General features: G+C 40.3%; 1 protein-coding gene across 5 annotated transcripts in view; it reads right to left on the reverse strand.

The window, feature by feature from the left end:
• SVEP1 (sushi, von Willebrand factor type A, EGF and pentraxin domain containing 1) overlaps positions 1–17,623 on the reverse strand; it is a 127,778-nt gene that overhangs the window by 77,585 nt on the left and 32,570 nt on the right. For 4 of the 5 annotated variants that reach the window (XM_083815952.1, XM_083815953.1, XM_083815951.1 and 1 more), the window contains 2 exons: positions 4,145–4,303; positions 3,724–3,903 (listed from right to left, as the gene is read on the reverse strand). In XM_083815952.1, the coding sequence (XP_083672078.1) occupies positions 3,724–3,903; positions 4,145–4,303 (339 nt within the window). The remainder of the gene's footprint in view (positions 1–3,723; positions 3,904–4,144; positions 4,304–17,623) is intronic. The other variant, XM_083815954.1, reaches the window with a different exon arrangement.

A 17,623-nucleotide genomic window follows, 5' to 3' on the forward strand; every position in this document is an offset into this window, starting at 1 on the left:
TATGGAAAATTTTGGAGCTTTCTGATGTTTCCAATTCCCCAGCTGTGCCTGACAGTTTGGGATAATCCAAACTGTCAGTCTGGTATGGACCGAGGGCATGCCAGAGAAAAGGCTAAGAGCTTAACAGGGCAGATGACTGTGTTCCAGTGCTTGGCAACATCCTTAGGCACTCCTCATCTTATTGATGCAGGCGCTGGTAAGGCCTTGATTTATTTTCTTTGTCTCACTATCATAACCTTAAGCTCTTCTACTAGGACCTCTTTCCTTTGCAGTGCCTCCAGCCCTTCTCTTCAGCCAGTACCTTAAAATTTCCTTTCGTCCCCTTGCTACCCTCTGTACATACACACCTTTGGGTTCACCTGCGTTGAACAGCTGAGCCGTACACACCCATCGACTGGACATGACTATATGATGATGTTGATTTATATATGACAGGGTGACAGCAAGCCGAAATGAGTAGATAGATGCCTGCTGGGGTCCTACCGTACCTTTCCCCTCAACAATTCACGCCTCTCTTCTCTAGCTAGCTGCTGATTTTCCAAAGCCTATGGAAAACTTGTATCATTAAAAACTGTCCTCAGCCAAGGCTGGAGGGTACTGGTTCAAAAGTTATTAGCGGGAGAAAAGCATACATAAAGGCAAACAGTGTGGCTGATCAAAAATGTAATCAAGCAGACTGCAGCTCCCTTAACTATTCTTTTCTCAGGACTGTTTCCACAGCTTCTGTTGACCTTGCAGGCAGGGGGTAAACTCTGACAATGTATGGCTTCAGAGCTGTGGACGGCTTCTCTGCTGTGGTAGGAATGCCAATTTTACCAAATAAACCATCCTAGCTGCTGCTTGGTAGGAGGCAGACCACAAGCTCCTCTCCAAAGACACTTGAAAGAAAGCCAACTTGGCAACTTTCTCTCGTCTTCCCAGTAGTTGTTTACTGTGCATACTGATGAGACAAGACATGCTGGCAGTTGGACATGTGGACTGAACTGAGCATGATACTCCCTAAAACGAATAAAAGGGGAAATATCCTGACCTCTCCTTAAAATGAAATCATCTGTACAAATGGCAATAACCACAAGCCCCTCAAAGCTGCAGAAAACATTCATTAAATAATGTCTTATGTGAAAGTAGCTACAAGGAAATCCTGAGTGAAAGAAAAATCTGCAGCAAAACCTAGGTACATTGGATACAAAAGAAAGAAAAAAAAGCCACTCAGATGCATCTGATACATCTCTGTATTACCACTGTCTCATCTTCACTCTTTGAAAATACTGTTCCTCTCATGCACACATACACACAGGCACTCGCTAGAGAGTGCATTAAAGAGTATAAAAGAGACCTTGAAATGTCCATCTTGCTAGTGACACTTAACACTTCAGAGCAGCTTTCTAATAAGCTGTATCTTAACTGCAGTGCAGTGAATAGGAAAGACATTTTGCAGCTGAATCACATATGCTTCATGCAGAAGAGAATAGGCTTTCTCTTTTATTGTTTCTATGGAAGCCTTTAGTAACCAACCTGTGGTAAAAGAAAGCAAATACTACCAAGCTCTGTGGTTATTATTGAGGAAGGCTGAATGAATTACGAGCACTGAGGAGGAGCACCTCAGCAACGTAATGTCTATGGAGAACGCACTCCCTTCCACCACTTGGTAAGTCTAGTCATCTCTTCTGACCATGCTAGCTGTACTCCTCAGTGCTCCTGCCTCCTCAGTGTTTCTGTGTTCACTTTCCTTCAGAGTTTCAGTATGCCTCGGCTGGAAACTGGGAATTGAGCCCACGTTATCCTGGTTATGTTTTCACGTCTTAAAACACAAATACATCCTCTTGTCAATTAGGCACTTTCCACGACCAATAAATATTTCCGTAAAGTCAGTGAAAACAACAACAAAGGTATATTCTGTTTGTGCTGTGTTTTCTCCTAATACATTTATCAGGATTACATACACACTTCACAGGGCTTTTTTTCATGGGTCACAGTTAATTGCAAGACATAACTGCATTAATTGCTTTCCCATAGCACAGCAGATTTTAGGTAGCAGAGCAATTGAGGAGTGTTTAATGTCAAAATCCAAAGCAGTGCAAAGGGATTTTCCTTTAAGGTCCCGTCCTAATTTATGTGATAAAATACCCCTGGGATTAACAAGACAGCTATAAACCATGTCTTTGATCTTGCTCGCTTCCACAGTTTGAATGAATAGAGAGAAGCAGATCCAGCATGTGTAAAGGTAGGATTTTTAAATATTTTTTATTTAATTGGAAGTCTTCAGTGTGATGGAGGGGCACGAGAAAGGCAAAAATATACCCTATCAAGGCTTCAAAGGAAATTGACTCAACATCAAGACAATACCTCAAAGCAGATTTTTCCCTCACTTTTCCAAACAAAACCCCAGCTAAAGGAAGATCATGCACCTACACCCAGCAGGTGAATATTTGTAGTTGCTCTAGAAGCTTTTCCAAGTACTAGAGAGTTCCACTTGTGTACAGACAGTGAAGATAAAGGATCCTTTCTTTGTCATTGACTGCAGCTTCCTCCACTTTTTTGCACTTGAAACTAGTGTGCAACAAAAGCTTTGACTGGCAGAAGCTATTCCCCAGTACCCAAGTCTACCTAAAGTGGTATGTATCTTCAACCCATGTTTTGATCTCTTTGTTTTTGCCTTTTTAAGGCACCCTCGAGGCACATGACAGCAATTTATTTTTTATTTCAAGCTTCTCCTTTCTGTCTTCTGTTACTGGAAGCTATATAAGAAGACAGTTTTCCCAGATTATCTGAAGAACAGCCCTGCAATGTAAGCAAAAGTGATCTGCTATATAAGTGTCCTGAGGAACTGATCTGTACCCCAGATCCCTGCTTTCAGAATCATCAGTTGCTGTCTCCTTAAGGGCTGTAGCGTTTGTAGTAGCATGAAGTCCTAAAGCCTCCAAGAACCTACCCCTCCTCCTCCCCACAACTCGTGGCCAGGGCAAGAGGTGATTGCTTCTTATTTACTACATTCTGGTGTGCAGACCAATATCAAGTGTATGCAACTCAAGTTAAACATGTTAAACTACAAGCTGTGGCTGTTGAGGAGATGAGGGCTGTTACTTGCTTTTTCAGGCCATCCTTGGAAGAAATACCAGGCAGGATGGCATAACGATGCACCCCCACTTCTAAACCACCAAGAACCAAGCCTCAGGCAAAAGCAAGTGATAAAAAACTTAAACTGTGTTCCTAAGTACTCGTAAGAGCTATAGAAATAAAAAATGCTTTTCAGGATTCTCTTTCCCACATCTTCTCCCTTTCAATCCTTCTGTTTATTACTTTTCCAGCAGATGCTCCCTTACAGCAAACTCCTCGGATACTGTCAGTTGTTCCCCTGTGAAACTCCACTCAAAAATCTTCAGAGGACTACACTCAAGGCCTTCCTACTTTAATTCTTCATACGAAGGAACTGTAAGCCAATGTCTGTCTATGTGAGAAGACTGACGCACATTGTAAGACACCTGTGTGGCAAGGCCTTGTTATATGTTTGACTAACTACCTAGCAAATACTGTTCTACATTTTCTTTTGTAGACATCTTATTATTAGGGAGGAGGGAAACAGAATGACCAAGGTTGCCTTTGGAATGTTCTTTCCTTTAATAGGGCCGGACCTGCACACCTAACCATGCAATGACCAGAGTAAACCACTATGGACAACAAACTATCCCAGAAGAAAATGACTTTTCAAACACACATCCATACCTCTGCAAGTAGCCTCTGATCCAGACCACTGGCCATTTGTCTGACAAAGCCTGATGCTGCTTCCCACGAGATCAAATCCTGCTTTGCACCGGATCCCACAGGCCGCATTAAAGTAATTGTTGCAGACATTCTGGACAAAGTAACCATTTTCAGGGGGCTTCAGTTCAGGGCAGTGAACAACTAAATAATTAAACAACCACAACAGAGTTATCACACCAGCTGGAATGTAGCAGGCTACTGAAGGAAAACAATTTTTTTTCCATTTCCAATTCTAGTTGCACCTTGGTACTTTTGCTGTTTTGGAGAGAGACAGAAAATCTTGCATGTGATTTGACTTGTCTTTCAAAGATAAATAATGAAGCTGTCCCAGAACTGCACTGTGCATTACAGGACTTTTCAGCTTCTGGCTAGAAACGCTTACCTTCACAGGTTTGTCCTACAACACGATATCCCTCCCGGCACGTACAGTCCTCAATGGAGGTACTTCCTGGTGGAGAAGTATGATTCTTGTCGGGACAGGAGATGCAAGTGCTGATTCCACCTGGTGAACCTTCAGGCTTGTATGTTCCTGGGGGACAAGCTGTTGAGCAAAACAAAAGAAGAAGAAAAGAGGTTCAGGGTACCACATTTCACAGCTAGTATCGCTTTTCCAGAGTGTTGCTTTACATTTTTTACATTCCTCCATTCTTCCTCATATAGCCAGAGTCACTTAGGGAAGGAACGTTCTCAACTTAAAGCCTGTAGAGTTGTACAGAGATGAACTAAAGCCCACTGAACCCCCTGAAGGTCTTGTCAACGTCTGCCTGAGGACTGAGGTTAAGTCCATGAATTATCCTCTTCAAAAGATGCACAGTCCCAGAAGACACCAGATTTCCAGCGATAAAACCTGCACTGACCTCACGAAGACATTCCTGATTTACAGCTGTACAAAGTTAACTCAGACAAAATCCTAACCTACAGAAGAACTACACCAAAATTTAATGCACACAAATTCTTAGCACTAAACTAGCAAAAGAAGCTCACAAATACGCCTGCCCTTGATTTACACATTATGATTTATAGATGATCTACACCCTATGCTTTCTGTAATGTATGAACCACAAACAATGAACCAATTAATCAAAGTAACTGCTCCCAGATGCTTTTCTAGCCATTTATATCCCATTTAACATTTGTAACTCTATGTTACTCTAATGTACAAGTCTTAAAGAGATCCACAGATATCTTCAGAGACAGGGAAAATGCATACAGAAAAGTGACCTCTCACATGAGAACTTCAGATGGGTGGGATAAGTCTCTCTTTGCTCTGAATTCTGTTCTTCAGGAAATTACAATAATTATCTTTATTTATTTTACAAAGCTGATGTGAGAACAGGAGAGTGACTATTTACCAGGTGCTGATAAAATGAAGTACTGACTGGTCAGATTGCCATTTGACACAGAACTCAAAGGTACTTGAGCTGAAAAACATATCTCCCGATGTAAAGTTCTGCAAATATTTAGAGGTTACTTAATAGTGAACCTCTCACTTCATTAATTTTATTGTCTATAAATTTTTCTAATGGCCATACGTTCACTTGCAGACTGCAGGTAAGTCTGTCTCTCATTTCCTGCCCTAAGTACAGCCACTGTTCACCGTCTGATGAACCTCTGCATGGTACAGACAACTGGCAATGAACAGCTCAGCTCCACAGCCATCAGGTGACTGAACCTGACCATAAATGCCTTCAAGTGTCTTCTACCTTATGTGGTAAGATGTAATCTGTCTCTAAAGTTGGTTTCTCCTGTTGAAGTTCATTTCCCGGATTTCAAATATTCTGGCATTATCAGTCTTGTATTTTGGTAAATATTGGACCAGCTATGTTTGTTTTGTAAACTACGTGCTAAAATAATCTGACATTTGTCTTATTAATGAAAACAACATTCTGCTTTCTTGGCAACTGAAAAGGAAAAACAAAACAAAACAAAAAAAACCAACAACCCCCCAAAACCAAAACCAACAGAAACTCTAGCCTCCTTTTTCTCAACCCATCAAGGGAGATTCGACTTTAATAAGTCACATTTTCTGAATGATGTCCTAAAAGATCAACCTGTATGAACAGTTAGCACTTCTTTCCAAGAAAAGCATGGTGTTTTGCATGGCTTCCAGAGATAATATTTTTATTTCACTTTCAGTAAAATTTGCAGTCTTATTTTGAAGAAAGCAGTCATAGTGGTTACGAGTTAAGGGGTGATTATGAGCATTATAAATTGGCTTCAATGTTACAGATATGTATTTTAAATACACTTTTAAAAAGACTATGAAAATGCCCCAAAAGTAAAGGGTAGAAATATAAATGAAAACTTTTCAGGAGAAAAAAAAGGGAAAAGTATCCAATCAGAATCAGAGCTGGGAATTCTTAAATTTTCTTCTGGGACTTTCAGTAAAGCATTTGCAAAAAAATCCCCTTCATACAGTTCACCTGTTCTTCCCATCAAAGACATTCCTCTTGAACAGTTACTACTTCTCTCCTCTCTTCTGTGCAGGCATCTTCTCCTTGCGTATTTGGTCTCTTGTAAACATTTTCATTCTAAAAGTACACTTACAACTAGTTTTTCCAATGAAGCTGCAGGAGATAATTCATAATGATGAAGTTGTTGTTAAGGTCTCTAGTGGGAAAGGCAAGTTTTTCCAAATGCTTTGATTTGTTTTGCTTCTCTATGCTTCAAGTGCTTGCCACTGCCTTTCTAAAAAGCTGAACTACATGTTACCTAGACTTTGTATGTAGAGTTTTCTCCAAGCCTCTGTTCCTGAACTGCACATTGATCTCACACTACTCCTTGGAAGATTCAGCTACCAAACTCCATGTGAGCCACAATGAAAATTTGCACAACTCAATACTTGCTTACGGAGCTACTTCCATGAGTGTGAGATCGCAGTCTGTTCTGTGATGCCAAGAGATGGTTTAAGAATGGAGCATAAGCACCCTAACCTTTGCGCATTTCCATCACACCCACAGAGGTTAGCCTGGCCACAGCTTAAGTTACAACCATCCATAATCAGCTATGGATGGAAAAGCAGAGCTTCAGCCACTTGCTGTAGACTTGTCCATGCCTGATCCAGCTAGACTGATGACCCTTGCCCTCCTTCTCCAGACACCACGAGAGCATGGCTCAAGTCCATACACAACGATGCATTCATCAGCAAGAGAAAGAACTTGTGGGGGAATCTCATCTGGAGAATACAAGTGGTCCCATCTGTGACTGATTGCACAGGCACTTCTCTGGGGTCTCTCCTGAGAATGAAGTGGTGCCAAATTTTCACAGAATTCTAACTGCCAGTCTGCGCTCACCAACATGCCCTCTATACCCACAAAATCTGCCTGCAGATCACCTTCTCCAGTGTTAATCTGTAAAAACAATTTAGTTTTTTTTTTCAAAGCTTGCTTTCCCTTGCCATCAATATGATGGTGGAAAAAGGCTCAAAACAGTGTGTGGATGAACCCCAGTGTAAATAAGAATTTATCTGGCACTTTCAAGAATGACAAAAAGGTAGGAATTTTAGAAATGTGGAAACAATTTAAATGGTATCAGCCTTTAAAGGGAGAGGACACTCATGAAATGTGCAAATGTGCACGTGTACATGCATGATATTCTCAACAAAAGATTTAACTACTGCCTACATAGGAACCATGTTGTTCTTTGTCCAGAAGCATGGGGAGGAACAAGAAATTGCCTTCTGTTTAATGTAATTCCCTCTTCAGACCAGAACAATGAATACTGAGTAACAGCAGAGGATTACGTTTTTGTTACAGGAATGAAAGGCTATCTGGTAGCAGGGATTAGTGTGATAACTCAAATAGGCATGCGTCTTAAACTCCCCAAGCACACAAAGATGGCTCACATTGAAGTTGCCATCAACAACAACCTGCTTTCATAATATGGTGGACATTTGCCAATTATATGCATTTTCTATTGTGGTAATGTCAGTGCATTTGTCTTCTCATAGGAAATAAGAACAAAATAATAAATGCTTACTTCAGCATGCCTCCTGCATTATCCTCCTCAGTTATGCTCTCCTGGGGTACACAACTAACTGAAAAAAAAAGTAAGAAAATCCAGTATGTCTGTTCTCTTTTGGAATACTATAGGGCATGATGACTTAGGCTACCAATACAACATACTTTATCTCTTTATCTATCAAAAAATATATTCAGTTGCATGTAGAAGAGAATCAGTGGAAAGCAAGTATGACATAGGCTTGCTAGAAACAAAAACCTACAGGGTAGGCATAAAAACATTTCAGTCAATGGAGGTGCATGGACAGTATAAATATATGTGAAGGCATTGTGTGAAGCTGAACAATGGATGTGGAAGGTTTGGGAAGCCCTCAAAAAATCAAAAGACAGACTTTCAAATTCAGTAGGAATTCTGCACTGCCTGCATACAATAACGACTAACTTGATGTTTTAATCTTCAAGCAGGAATTTAACGCCGTAAAAGTGACTACATAGAACAAGGTATGTTTCAGACCTTTGCCAATCACTTAACATGAATTATCCAGTTTAGCTTCTTTTAAACAGCAAATACTAAAACCAGAGGCAAACTTAAGCCAACTGATATTGAACCCACAGAGTGCCAAGAAGACTCCAGCCAGCATCTAAGCAGGTAGAGATCATATATTGAAGGGTTACAGTCTATGACATGGGGTCACAATTCTTCCTCTGAATGTATGAGTACAAATTTGAAGGGCAAATAATTTTGCCTTAAAAATGTAAATCTTTTAAAATCCTGGGGGAGCAGGCAAGCTCAATTTATTCTCCAATTATGCTAGTATGTCTAAGTCACTGAAATGGAATTATTCTTGATTTATCCCAGTGTAAGAGAGAGGAGAGTCGAACTCCAGGTATTTCAAAGATTAATTTGAGGGATTTCATATTTTCTTCAATGCATAATTTCTCCCACTAACTACATTTAGTAAGTAATCTCTGGCTTGAGCTGTTCTTTCCACACTTCATGCTAATGAAGGATCCGATTAAGGATTTATCTTCAGCAGGATACGACAGGAATCAGCTAGGCAATATCCTGCTCTCTCCCACATCAACCTGAGCTCTATTTGTATATACTATTGCTCTATTTTCTATATACTGTACTGACTGTAGTCTGTAGTTCTCATTTTTCCCTGCATGTGTAAAGCTTAAATGAAATGATACTCTGATGCAAATCACAAATACAAAAATGGCTTTAGCTTAATCCCCAAACTTCCTAAATGAAGAAAGCAAACCTAGTTTTCCAGTTACATTGGTTGTATGCCACTATAATTACTTTTATGACACTGATTATATGCATAAGTATTAAGCGTAACCAAGTGGGGAATCTGTCCCAGAATCAGAGTATACTATGAACATCTATTTTGATTTTGTTCTGCTGCTGTCTATTAAAAATAATACAATCATATGTCACAGAATCTCTCAACAATGATCACTGGATGTTTATACTATTCTTTTCCTGTTTCCTCCGCTTTTGTTACTGAACATACACAGACAGGAGATTTTTGGTTATGTGGATCTTTGACCTGGCATACAACATCTTGCATTTTTATTCATTCATTGGAAGCTATAGGGAAAATCCACTGTGTGCCTAGAATTACTTTGAAGTCCACAACACCAGGACAACCTAAAAGTCAAATTAACTCATGTTTATGTCTTTAGAGGAGAAGAACTTCAGCCTGAGGGTGTGGGTTATCTCTCATTGCTTTACTTAATCAAAGATTCTCATGCTGTGGCAAAATCAAAATAAACATGAAAATTAGAAAAGTTGTCACCTTGACTTTTGCTTATGAAATAAGTACTGTGGTAGCAATATTTGCCATCATTCATGCTGTAAACTGTGCAGCATGAAATGGCTTCACTATAAAGCTTAATTATTTTACTAAATAAAGGCCAAAACTTTCATGAAGATGAAAATACAAAGAATTTACAGTATATTATCACGTGCTGAATCTTTCTACACTGGTATCTTCATCTCTCATCATGACTAAGTCCTGTAAGACCCAGGCACGCTTTCTATTAGAAGAAACAATGGGAATGAAGGGCTGTATGTCCCTTGACAATGGCCTGCCAAACAAAATATGCTTTACAAGTATAATGCACGGGGTCAGCTTAAGCTGGAAAACGAAGGAAGGAGATGCCTAGGGCTGCAATTCAACCTGCATGGAGGGAACGGAGATCCCTGTTTCACACCAAACAGAATTCCTGATGCTTTCCCACCTGCTGCTGCAGCAGAGCAAGTGTGGGATGTCTCACTGGACCAACATGCAGTGATACCCAGTCCTTCATCCGTCCTCCAAAAGCCATCCTGCTGCTACTGCATTTTTGAGTGGCCTCTGCAAAGGGAGGCATATGATGGGAGTTTTGACTGCACAAAACTCCCCAGTCCCCTACCTTTTCCATATGTTTTGCAGTAATCTTTCTTGACTGCTCTTGTAATCAAAGTATTCCGCAAACTCAGGGCACCAATGGCCAGAGATGTTGTAATTTTCAGATCCATTCTACTAAACCAAACAATAAACTAGGGTTGTGGATTTCTTTCCTTGTATTCGCAAGTCAAAAAATGTTTAGTTGGGCTAGTATAAAAACAGACTTCTCTGGACATTGAAATATACCTCTCTGAATCTGTACACTAAGATATTTAAGCCTGCTTCTCAAACACTTACCATACACTGCATCCCTGTCTGAGAGACTGTTTCTAGAAGTGGCAGCTTTTGTTGTTACATTTCAGTTATCTGGAAAGTTTTTTTTTTTTTTAATCTTCTATAAGAAAGGTATGTCAGACCAGGCACTTCGTGCCCATGAAATGCATTTGGAAAGCTAGTGGGAAAAAAAAATTGAAACCTTTGGCAGATACTGTAATCCACTCTTCTGCAGTTTGCAACATGTATGGTGCCATAAAAAAAGGCAAGAAAAAAAAAAAAGAGCCAGTAGCATGCTAGTATTACAAGAAATATGCAAGGAAGTGGCTTTAGTTAAACATTTGACATGTATGACTTGTACAAAGACTGCAAAAGAAATCCTTGCGCTTACCTTTAAGTGTAGGGATCAGAAAAGGATTTCTACTGTGTCTCAGTGTGTTCTCCAGCTCTAATACCTCCTTTTATCCCCAGCATGTGCTCTGCATTAATTTCAGACAGCTCTGAACCTGCTCATCCATCTGCTCTTTGTCAGTATTCCTTACACATCTCTTGTCATAGCAATGTGATCAGCAATTTAACAAGCTAGATGTCTTCTCAGTTCTCATTTGATGTATTTTGCTCCATTTCTTTATTAGATTTACAAATTTCCTCTCACTGAGAGAAGCAGACTAAATCAAGTCCAAAGTTCAGCTACTTTTACACATCATACGTACGGAGGGGACAGGTTCAGCCAAACCTTTTAATTGAGTTTAAAGAGACATCAGAAATGCAATACTGCACTACCAAGTAGGCTGCAGCATCTGGAATGAAACTTTGCGATGCTCTAGATAGAGATCTTCAAGCACTTCAAACAGCCTTAACAAAGTTTCAGCAGAAATAACTTGTTCACAATAAAAATGAGAATCTTGGATCCTCTCCCATAGGGCAAGAGAACTGGAAAGTTGCCTGAAAGAAAATGTAGTCCCTTGGGTTAGCATCCCATCTCAGCACCCCAAGCATACAGAGCATGGGGGAATAATCTCCCTGCTGAAGAATACAAGCTCAAGAGTGATAGCACCTTGTAAAAGTTATGATGCCTACAAGGATCTTCTTCCACAGGGAAGTCTGGCCCTGGGCCACAACAGTGCTGAGCATCCCTGCGTAGGCTCAGGGCCAGGGTATTTAGATAGGATTACCTCAAAGCAATATTTCTAACAGCAAAATATCCTACTGTAATAGTAGCAGTACTAAGAATATCTAGAAAATCCATTCTCATCCAGTTTAAAGACATTTTTAGATCAGAACAATTAGCATAAGTCAAAAGCACAGTGAGTGTCTTAAGTAGATTCATACTTGAAGAATACATGTGCATTGCAAGAACACAGAGCTATTAAAAGTGTTTTAAAATGTTTTACGATCATAAAAATAAAACTGATTCTCTCCAAAGTCAAAAATAAAGACTACCATATATACTTTCACAGACAGTAACTCAAAAGCATTCATTGACTCAAAGCATGTGGCTTAGGAATATAAAAGAAAACCTTGGTTCTGTCTTGCAACTTATCTTCAAAAAGAAGCCTACTCATGCTTCATTCAGGCTACAAGTTCTCAAGATACACGAGACAACTTGTGCAATCTATGTGATTTTGCAACAAAATCCATTTCACACACTTTCACAACAGATATGTCCATTTCGGCTTTTTGGGAAATGCTACAACAGCTAGAACACTAGTGCATTGATACACAGCTGTGGTTTCTACAAACCCATCCAGCAATGCAGGGCACGTTAACAGTCACTAATTAGCATGTGACATAACCTGTACTGAGGCAGCTCTGTGTTAGCTGTGGTGGAAGACAGTCTGCATTTAGTGAAGGGCCAAACCACAACAATCTACAAAAGCAGAACTGTGAGCTTAAGCTTACAAAGGAAAGTAAAGCTAATGGTGAAGCTTAGGAACTTTGTTGGTTAACTACAAACAGAAATGGCATTCATGTACTAAAATGAAGCTCTTTTGGTCAAGATCTCAGTGGCATTTTAGACAGTTGTCACAGGTTTGCCATTTGTATAGACATTAAAGAAGCAGTCTTGGTGATGCATTTGCAGAGCATACACAAAGCCAAGTATGAACGTGCCTATGAGGTACGGGTATCAGACCATGCCAGCTTCTGACTTTTAGAACTTGGACACTGATCTATGTCCTCATGCCCCTGCACATTTCTAACACGTATCATGTTAAAAGCAAACAACAAACCCCAGAAGTACTAAAAAGTTGCTGGCAAACTGAATCAGTTGATTGTGTAAAGTTTACCATGCAAATTACTTATGAAATCATTTATGTGCAAGTGATAATTTTGTGTCCAAAACTCTGCACACAATCAAACTTAAAAAGGGAGATAACAGCAGGTCTGAAAATGATTCACTCAGTACAGAGGCCTCTCTGGACATGGTCTTCACATAATCACAGACACGCATTCCTCAGTAAAACTTTATCACTGCTGATGTGAGAGCACAGGCTACTGTAAGTGCCTGTTCTAAGTGCCCTGGTCTCTGGATAGCTTCCTACTATTTAAATTAATAAACATTGAAAAGGAACATTATCCTCCTGCCCTAGGTGCACTTATTTGCCATTTTAACGCATGTGCTGTGAAGTTGCATGTTTGCTTTTCCAAGCTGTAAAGAACTACAAACAGGCTGAAGTAAAGCAGGTTCTGTTAAAAGAAGAAGAAGAAGAAAAAAACAAACAACAAAAAAAAATCACCACCACCACCAATAAAAACACACACACAAACAAACAAACAAACAAAAAACCCCACATTTTATTTAATTTGTGCTACAAACAGATGAGCAAATAACTGTTTTAGAGATGTAATATATGTCTGGTTTGAAGGCACTGGAAGCCCAGTTTTTCCTAGGCTTGGTCTACCCATTATACAATATATCAAATAAATCCTCTTCGCTTTTTTGACAGAAAGGGTTTTCGGCCAGAAAGGAAAATGGATGACCAAGATACACTTGCAGATGGGGATTCAAATCAGATGCAGAGAGAAAAGTCACTCCATATTCTTTGTTACCTTTCCATTAATCTTCATTGTACCAATAAATTCGTCAATCTATCAGTTCCCTAATAAGGATTAATAAACAGGTATTAGGTGCCCAAAGGACCAAAATCAAGCTTAGACCAAACCCCGAGTGATAGTGGAAGTATCAGAACAGTGAAAAAGCTCTGCCTGGGATGCGTTACATTCTGCTCAGTTAACTTCTGCACGAGCTAGAGGAACACGCTGGAAAGCAAGAAATAGTCCTCCTTTATGCACAACTGGGAAGAGGGAGTACTTGGAAACGGAGAAGCCTGACCTGGGGCTGGGGAAAAAAAAATGTTTCCTTAACAACTCCTGATGTGCTATACCCAGAAGAAGCTGAACCAAGTGTCTACTCCAGTGCCTGTGGCTCGTGGGACACGCTGAAATCATCACAACTCAGCCAGCGCTTACTTGCTCAGCACAGCCTACGCTTTCTTCCAGAAGCAAAGAGCAAGAGTCTCATGTTACATGTTACAGGGCTAAACCAACAGATCACCTTCTCCCGGGATTTCTGAAAGGTAATTTTAACTAAAATAAGGGCTTGGGATTTAGAAGCTGACAAAACATGCACCCCGGGCTTCCCAGTGCTGGTGTGTTTCTGTAGTGAAGAACATCCCTCGTGGTTAAAGATCCACTTCCACCGTGTTCACCTACAGACAGTTTTGTGTTCAGTTATTCTTCAGACTTAAGAGTATAATTAAAATATGACTGCTCAAACTGAACAAGCGAACCGGCTTTCCTGAGAGCTGCATGCTCCAGGAGGAGCCAGAGACACCAAGTCCTCAGCTTTTCTCCTCATACAGGCAGAAATTGCAAATTTGTTCCCTGGTAAAATATATTAACAGAATCCTGCATAGTCCTGAATGCAAATTCAGGACTCTCGTCCAATGCAAAATGCTCCCCTGTTGCTGTTGTTTCCAACACCCACTCCCAGCAGTTGTTGCTGTGTGTGATCACGAAGGGAAAAAAAAAAAAGACACCTATTTCTGTCTCCTTTCTCTGCAGATCAGAGTAGCTCCAGCTGCTGAATCACAGATGGGGAATGTAGCAAGTAAAAGCTATTATAAACAGGAAAGTGAAGCCATTTCTGCCCAGACCTTCAATAAACTGTCACTACTGCATTAGGTGCCAAATTTGGCTTGTTTTCTACATCCCTTATTTTTATCATTTAAATATACTTTTCAACAACAGCGATTATACTCCTATTAAGTAACATTTCTGAGCAGAGACGATACAGCACGTGACCGTGCAGATGGAGAACATATGTCACTATTTCCATGTTTATTTACTTAGCAGCCCAGGGTGAGAGTCAGACAGTTTTTGGTTAACTCAAGAGAACTGAAGCACATGCAATGGCTCAGGCCAATAATCAGACAATAAAAAGTGATGTTTTTGCCAATTTTTTTCCCCACATATTGTGAAACAAACCCAGCTATTCCTGTGTAGAGTTCAGAAAAGTGCCGTACTCTTAATGTTGGAGTTTCTACTTAATTCCTGAAATGGTTACTGGTACCCATGATTTACTGTGAAAAATACTATAAATTCCGTTGACCAATTTTCGTGCAAAATGCTTATGGAGACTCACAGGACCCCCTGAATTCTTTCAAAACGATCTGAACTATGAAGATCAAAACAGAGTCTTGTTTATGGAACATGACAGTGCTAAGAGAACAACTACATAACTCTGTATTAACTGCTGCTTCCTCAGAAAATATTCAGAGAAAAAAAAGTCTTTTCATCTCATTTTGACCATTTTTTCTTGTCCCTCTCCACTCTTATTTTTATATGAAATAGAAAGGAAGTAAGTTCTTCCTTAAGGATGGATCTGACTCTTGCTGAAATGGTCAGCTGCAAGCAAAAGGGTCACCTCAGATTTGAACTGAAGAATTGTGTTTTAAGTACTTGGTCGTGTGCCCCGCCAACAAACTACACTTTACTACCACAAAAGCTATGGTAAAAAAAATACTGTTGCATTATGTTGCACAACCGCATACACAGCCTTATTACTCAGTCTTAACAAAGCTTTGTTCTGTGAAGAACCTTCATGAAGCCACTTCTGACCACCAACTTTGTTGCCCCCCAACTAAGCAGCACTCACCTGGTCTCTGTCCCTTAGCCCCTCCAGAAGAACTTAACCCTCTGCAATGCAGGAGTTCTCCCATAAAGCAGAAATCCCTGGACAGTGAGTTTATGTGTTTGCACGATCCCTTCTTGCTATCAGTGCTAACCAAACACGTGCTGAAGTAGCAACCTGTAACATCTGGAGGCTTTGCTGAAGTCTAGTTGTTTAAAAGAGCCTGACACAGCCTGCTGTTGCTGCCAGAAGAGGAGCAGCCAACAGTGAGATTCTTTCAAGAGCTGCCTGGTACTCAGTCTCTCTGTGCCTGAAAGTGAAACTGAGCTCTACATCCTACTTCTCCAGCCTCTTCACAGTTTCAAGTGTTTTTACCACCATGAGGAAGTAGAATCACTGGTTCGCTTTCTAAAGGACAGCAAGGTCCATTGTACATTCTGGGAGGAAAAAGGTCCGCCACGCTTCTGGTCATACCTTCCTTTCTAAATGCATGCCCTTTTTTGAGATTCTTTGCCACAAACAAGGCTGTCTACACTCGTAGAGATGGAGAACAAAAATTCTTAACTGCAATCTGAAGCAAAAAGAGAAAAAAAAGGCATAAGCATGATTACATTGCTGCTTACTGGATCTAATAAGACTTATGGTTATTAGACCACTGATTGTTAGCTATAAGATCTACTTCTAAACAGCATTTGATTTTAATTAGACAAGTTCACATAATAATTCATGCTATCTAAAAATATCCTGTTGTTTTTTGTGACTTGGAGCCCAGTATTCTGCACTAACGTCTTGCACTTCTGCACATGAATGATTGAGGGATGCAAGTGACAGATGGCAAACTTCTTTTATGGCCTAGGGATGCATAAGGCACTGCACTTTCTATTTCAACATGGGAAGCTTCCCTAAAGAGACTCTAAAAGTAATGAGAATAAATCAATTCCTAACATCCCTGGAGGCGAATTTTAAGACCTTACAGACAGCTTTGTGAATGAAGTATCACATTTACAGACTTTGGACTCATTACCTTTATAACTTGCCTGTATTTCAGTCTCAGGCAAAAAACAGACAAGTTAACTGCTGTAATCCATCACCTACATCTTGAGGGATAGGTAGTAAAGAGAAGTAGGGGGACAAGAAGACAATAAGGGGATCTACACAAACCTTCTGGCACCTAGGCTAGGACTGCCATTACAGTGCACAAGTATGGAAAGGAGCATCCCTGCCATGTACTAGAAGAGACAGGAATAGAAGTAACCCCCAGCTATCTAATATACCTCAGTTTCACTAAAGAGATGTTGGCAGAGGATGCCTCACGGTCTGTGGCTGGTATGCTATCTCCCAGTCAAACTTCTTGTGGTCACTCTACTTCTGTTCTCATGGGCTTGAGCTGTGAACATGAGGAGGGCTACTTGCTTAAGAAAGTTGTTACGTGAACAGGAATGTAGCTGCTGACATTGCAAAAATGAATGGAAGTCACTAACAAATACCAAGTGTCCTTGCCTTTGTGCACCCCTGTGTCATGACATAGCCAACACTCCTGCAACCCTAGTGGGGGAACTCCGTCAAGCGTTTTTGGCCAACCAGGAAGAATATGGATGCTCCCAGAAGCGCTGTGTTTTTAATATGCTCCTGCATTTTGCAAGGCTGTGTATCTTGAATTCCCACTCAGCAATAAAAGAGAGCAACATTGTACATGTGTGTTTTTCTCCTCTACCACTCACAACATAAAAAAATATGAGAAAGGGCTTGCAAGGGATTGTATAATTTGATCCTCGCTATACTGAGGCAATGGCTTGGGCTCTAAAAAGAGCTAAAATATCTGCATTTCAGAACGTGGTATTTTTTGCCAGGGTTACAACAGAAATAGGACTAGACGGCCAGAGCATTTTTAGGTGTAAAAGTCAATGACTCCATGACATAATAATGGAAGACCAAAAGAAACACCAGCTCAACTATATGTAGCTCTTCTGATATATAACCATGAGGTATGGCAAATTCTCCTTAGGTTCTGTGCTGACACCAAGACGGAATACGGCTACCAAGCCTACCACACTCCTTCTTGTACTTAAAAAATCCCATCCTGTGAGCTGAGTTAC

The sequence above is a fragment of the Anser anser genome, assembly GCF_964211835.1.
Source record: "Anser anser genome assembly, chromosome: Z".
NCBI classification, from domain to species: Eukaryota; Metazoa; Chordata; class Aves; order Anseriformes; family Anatidae; genus Anser; species Anser anser.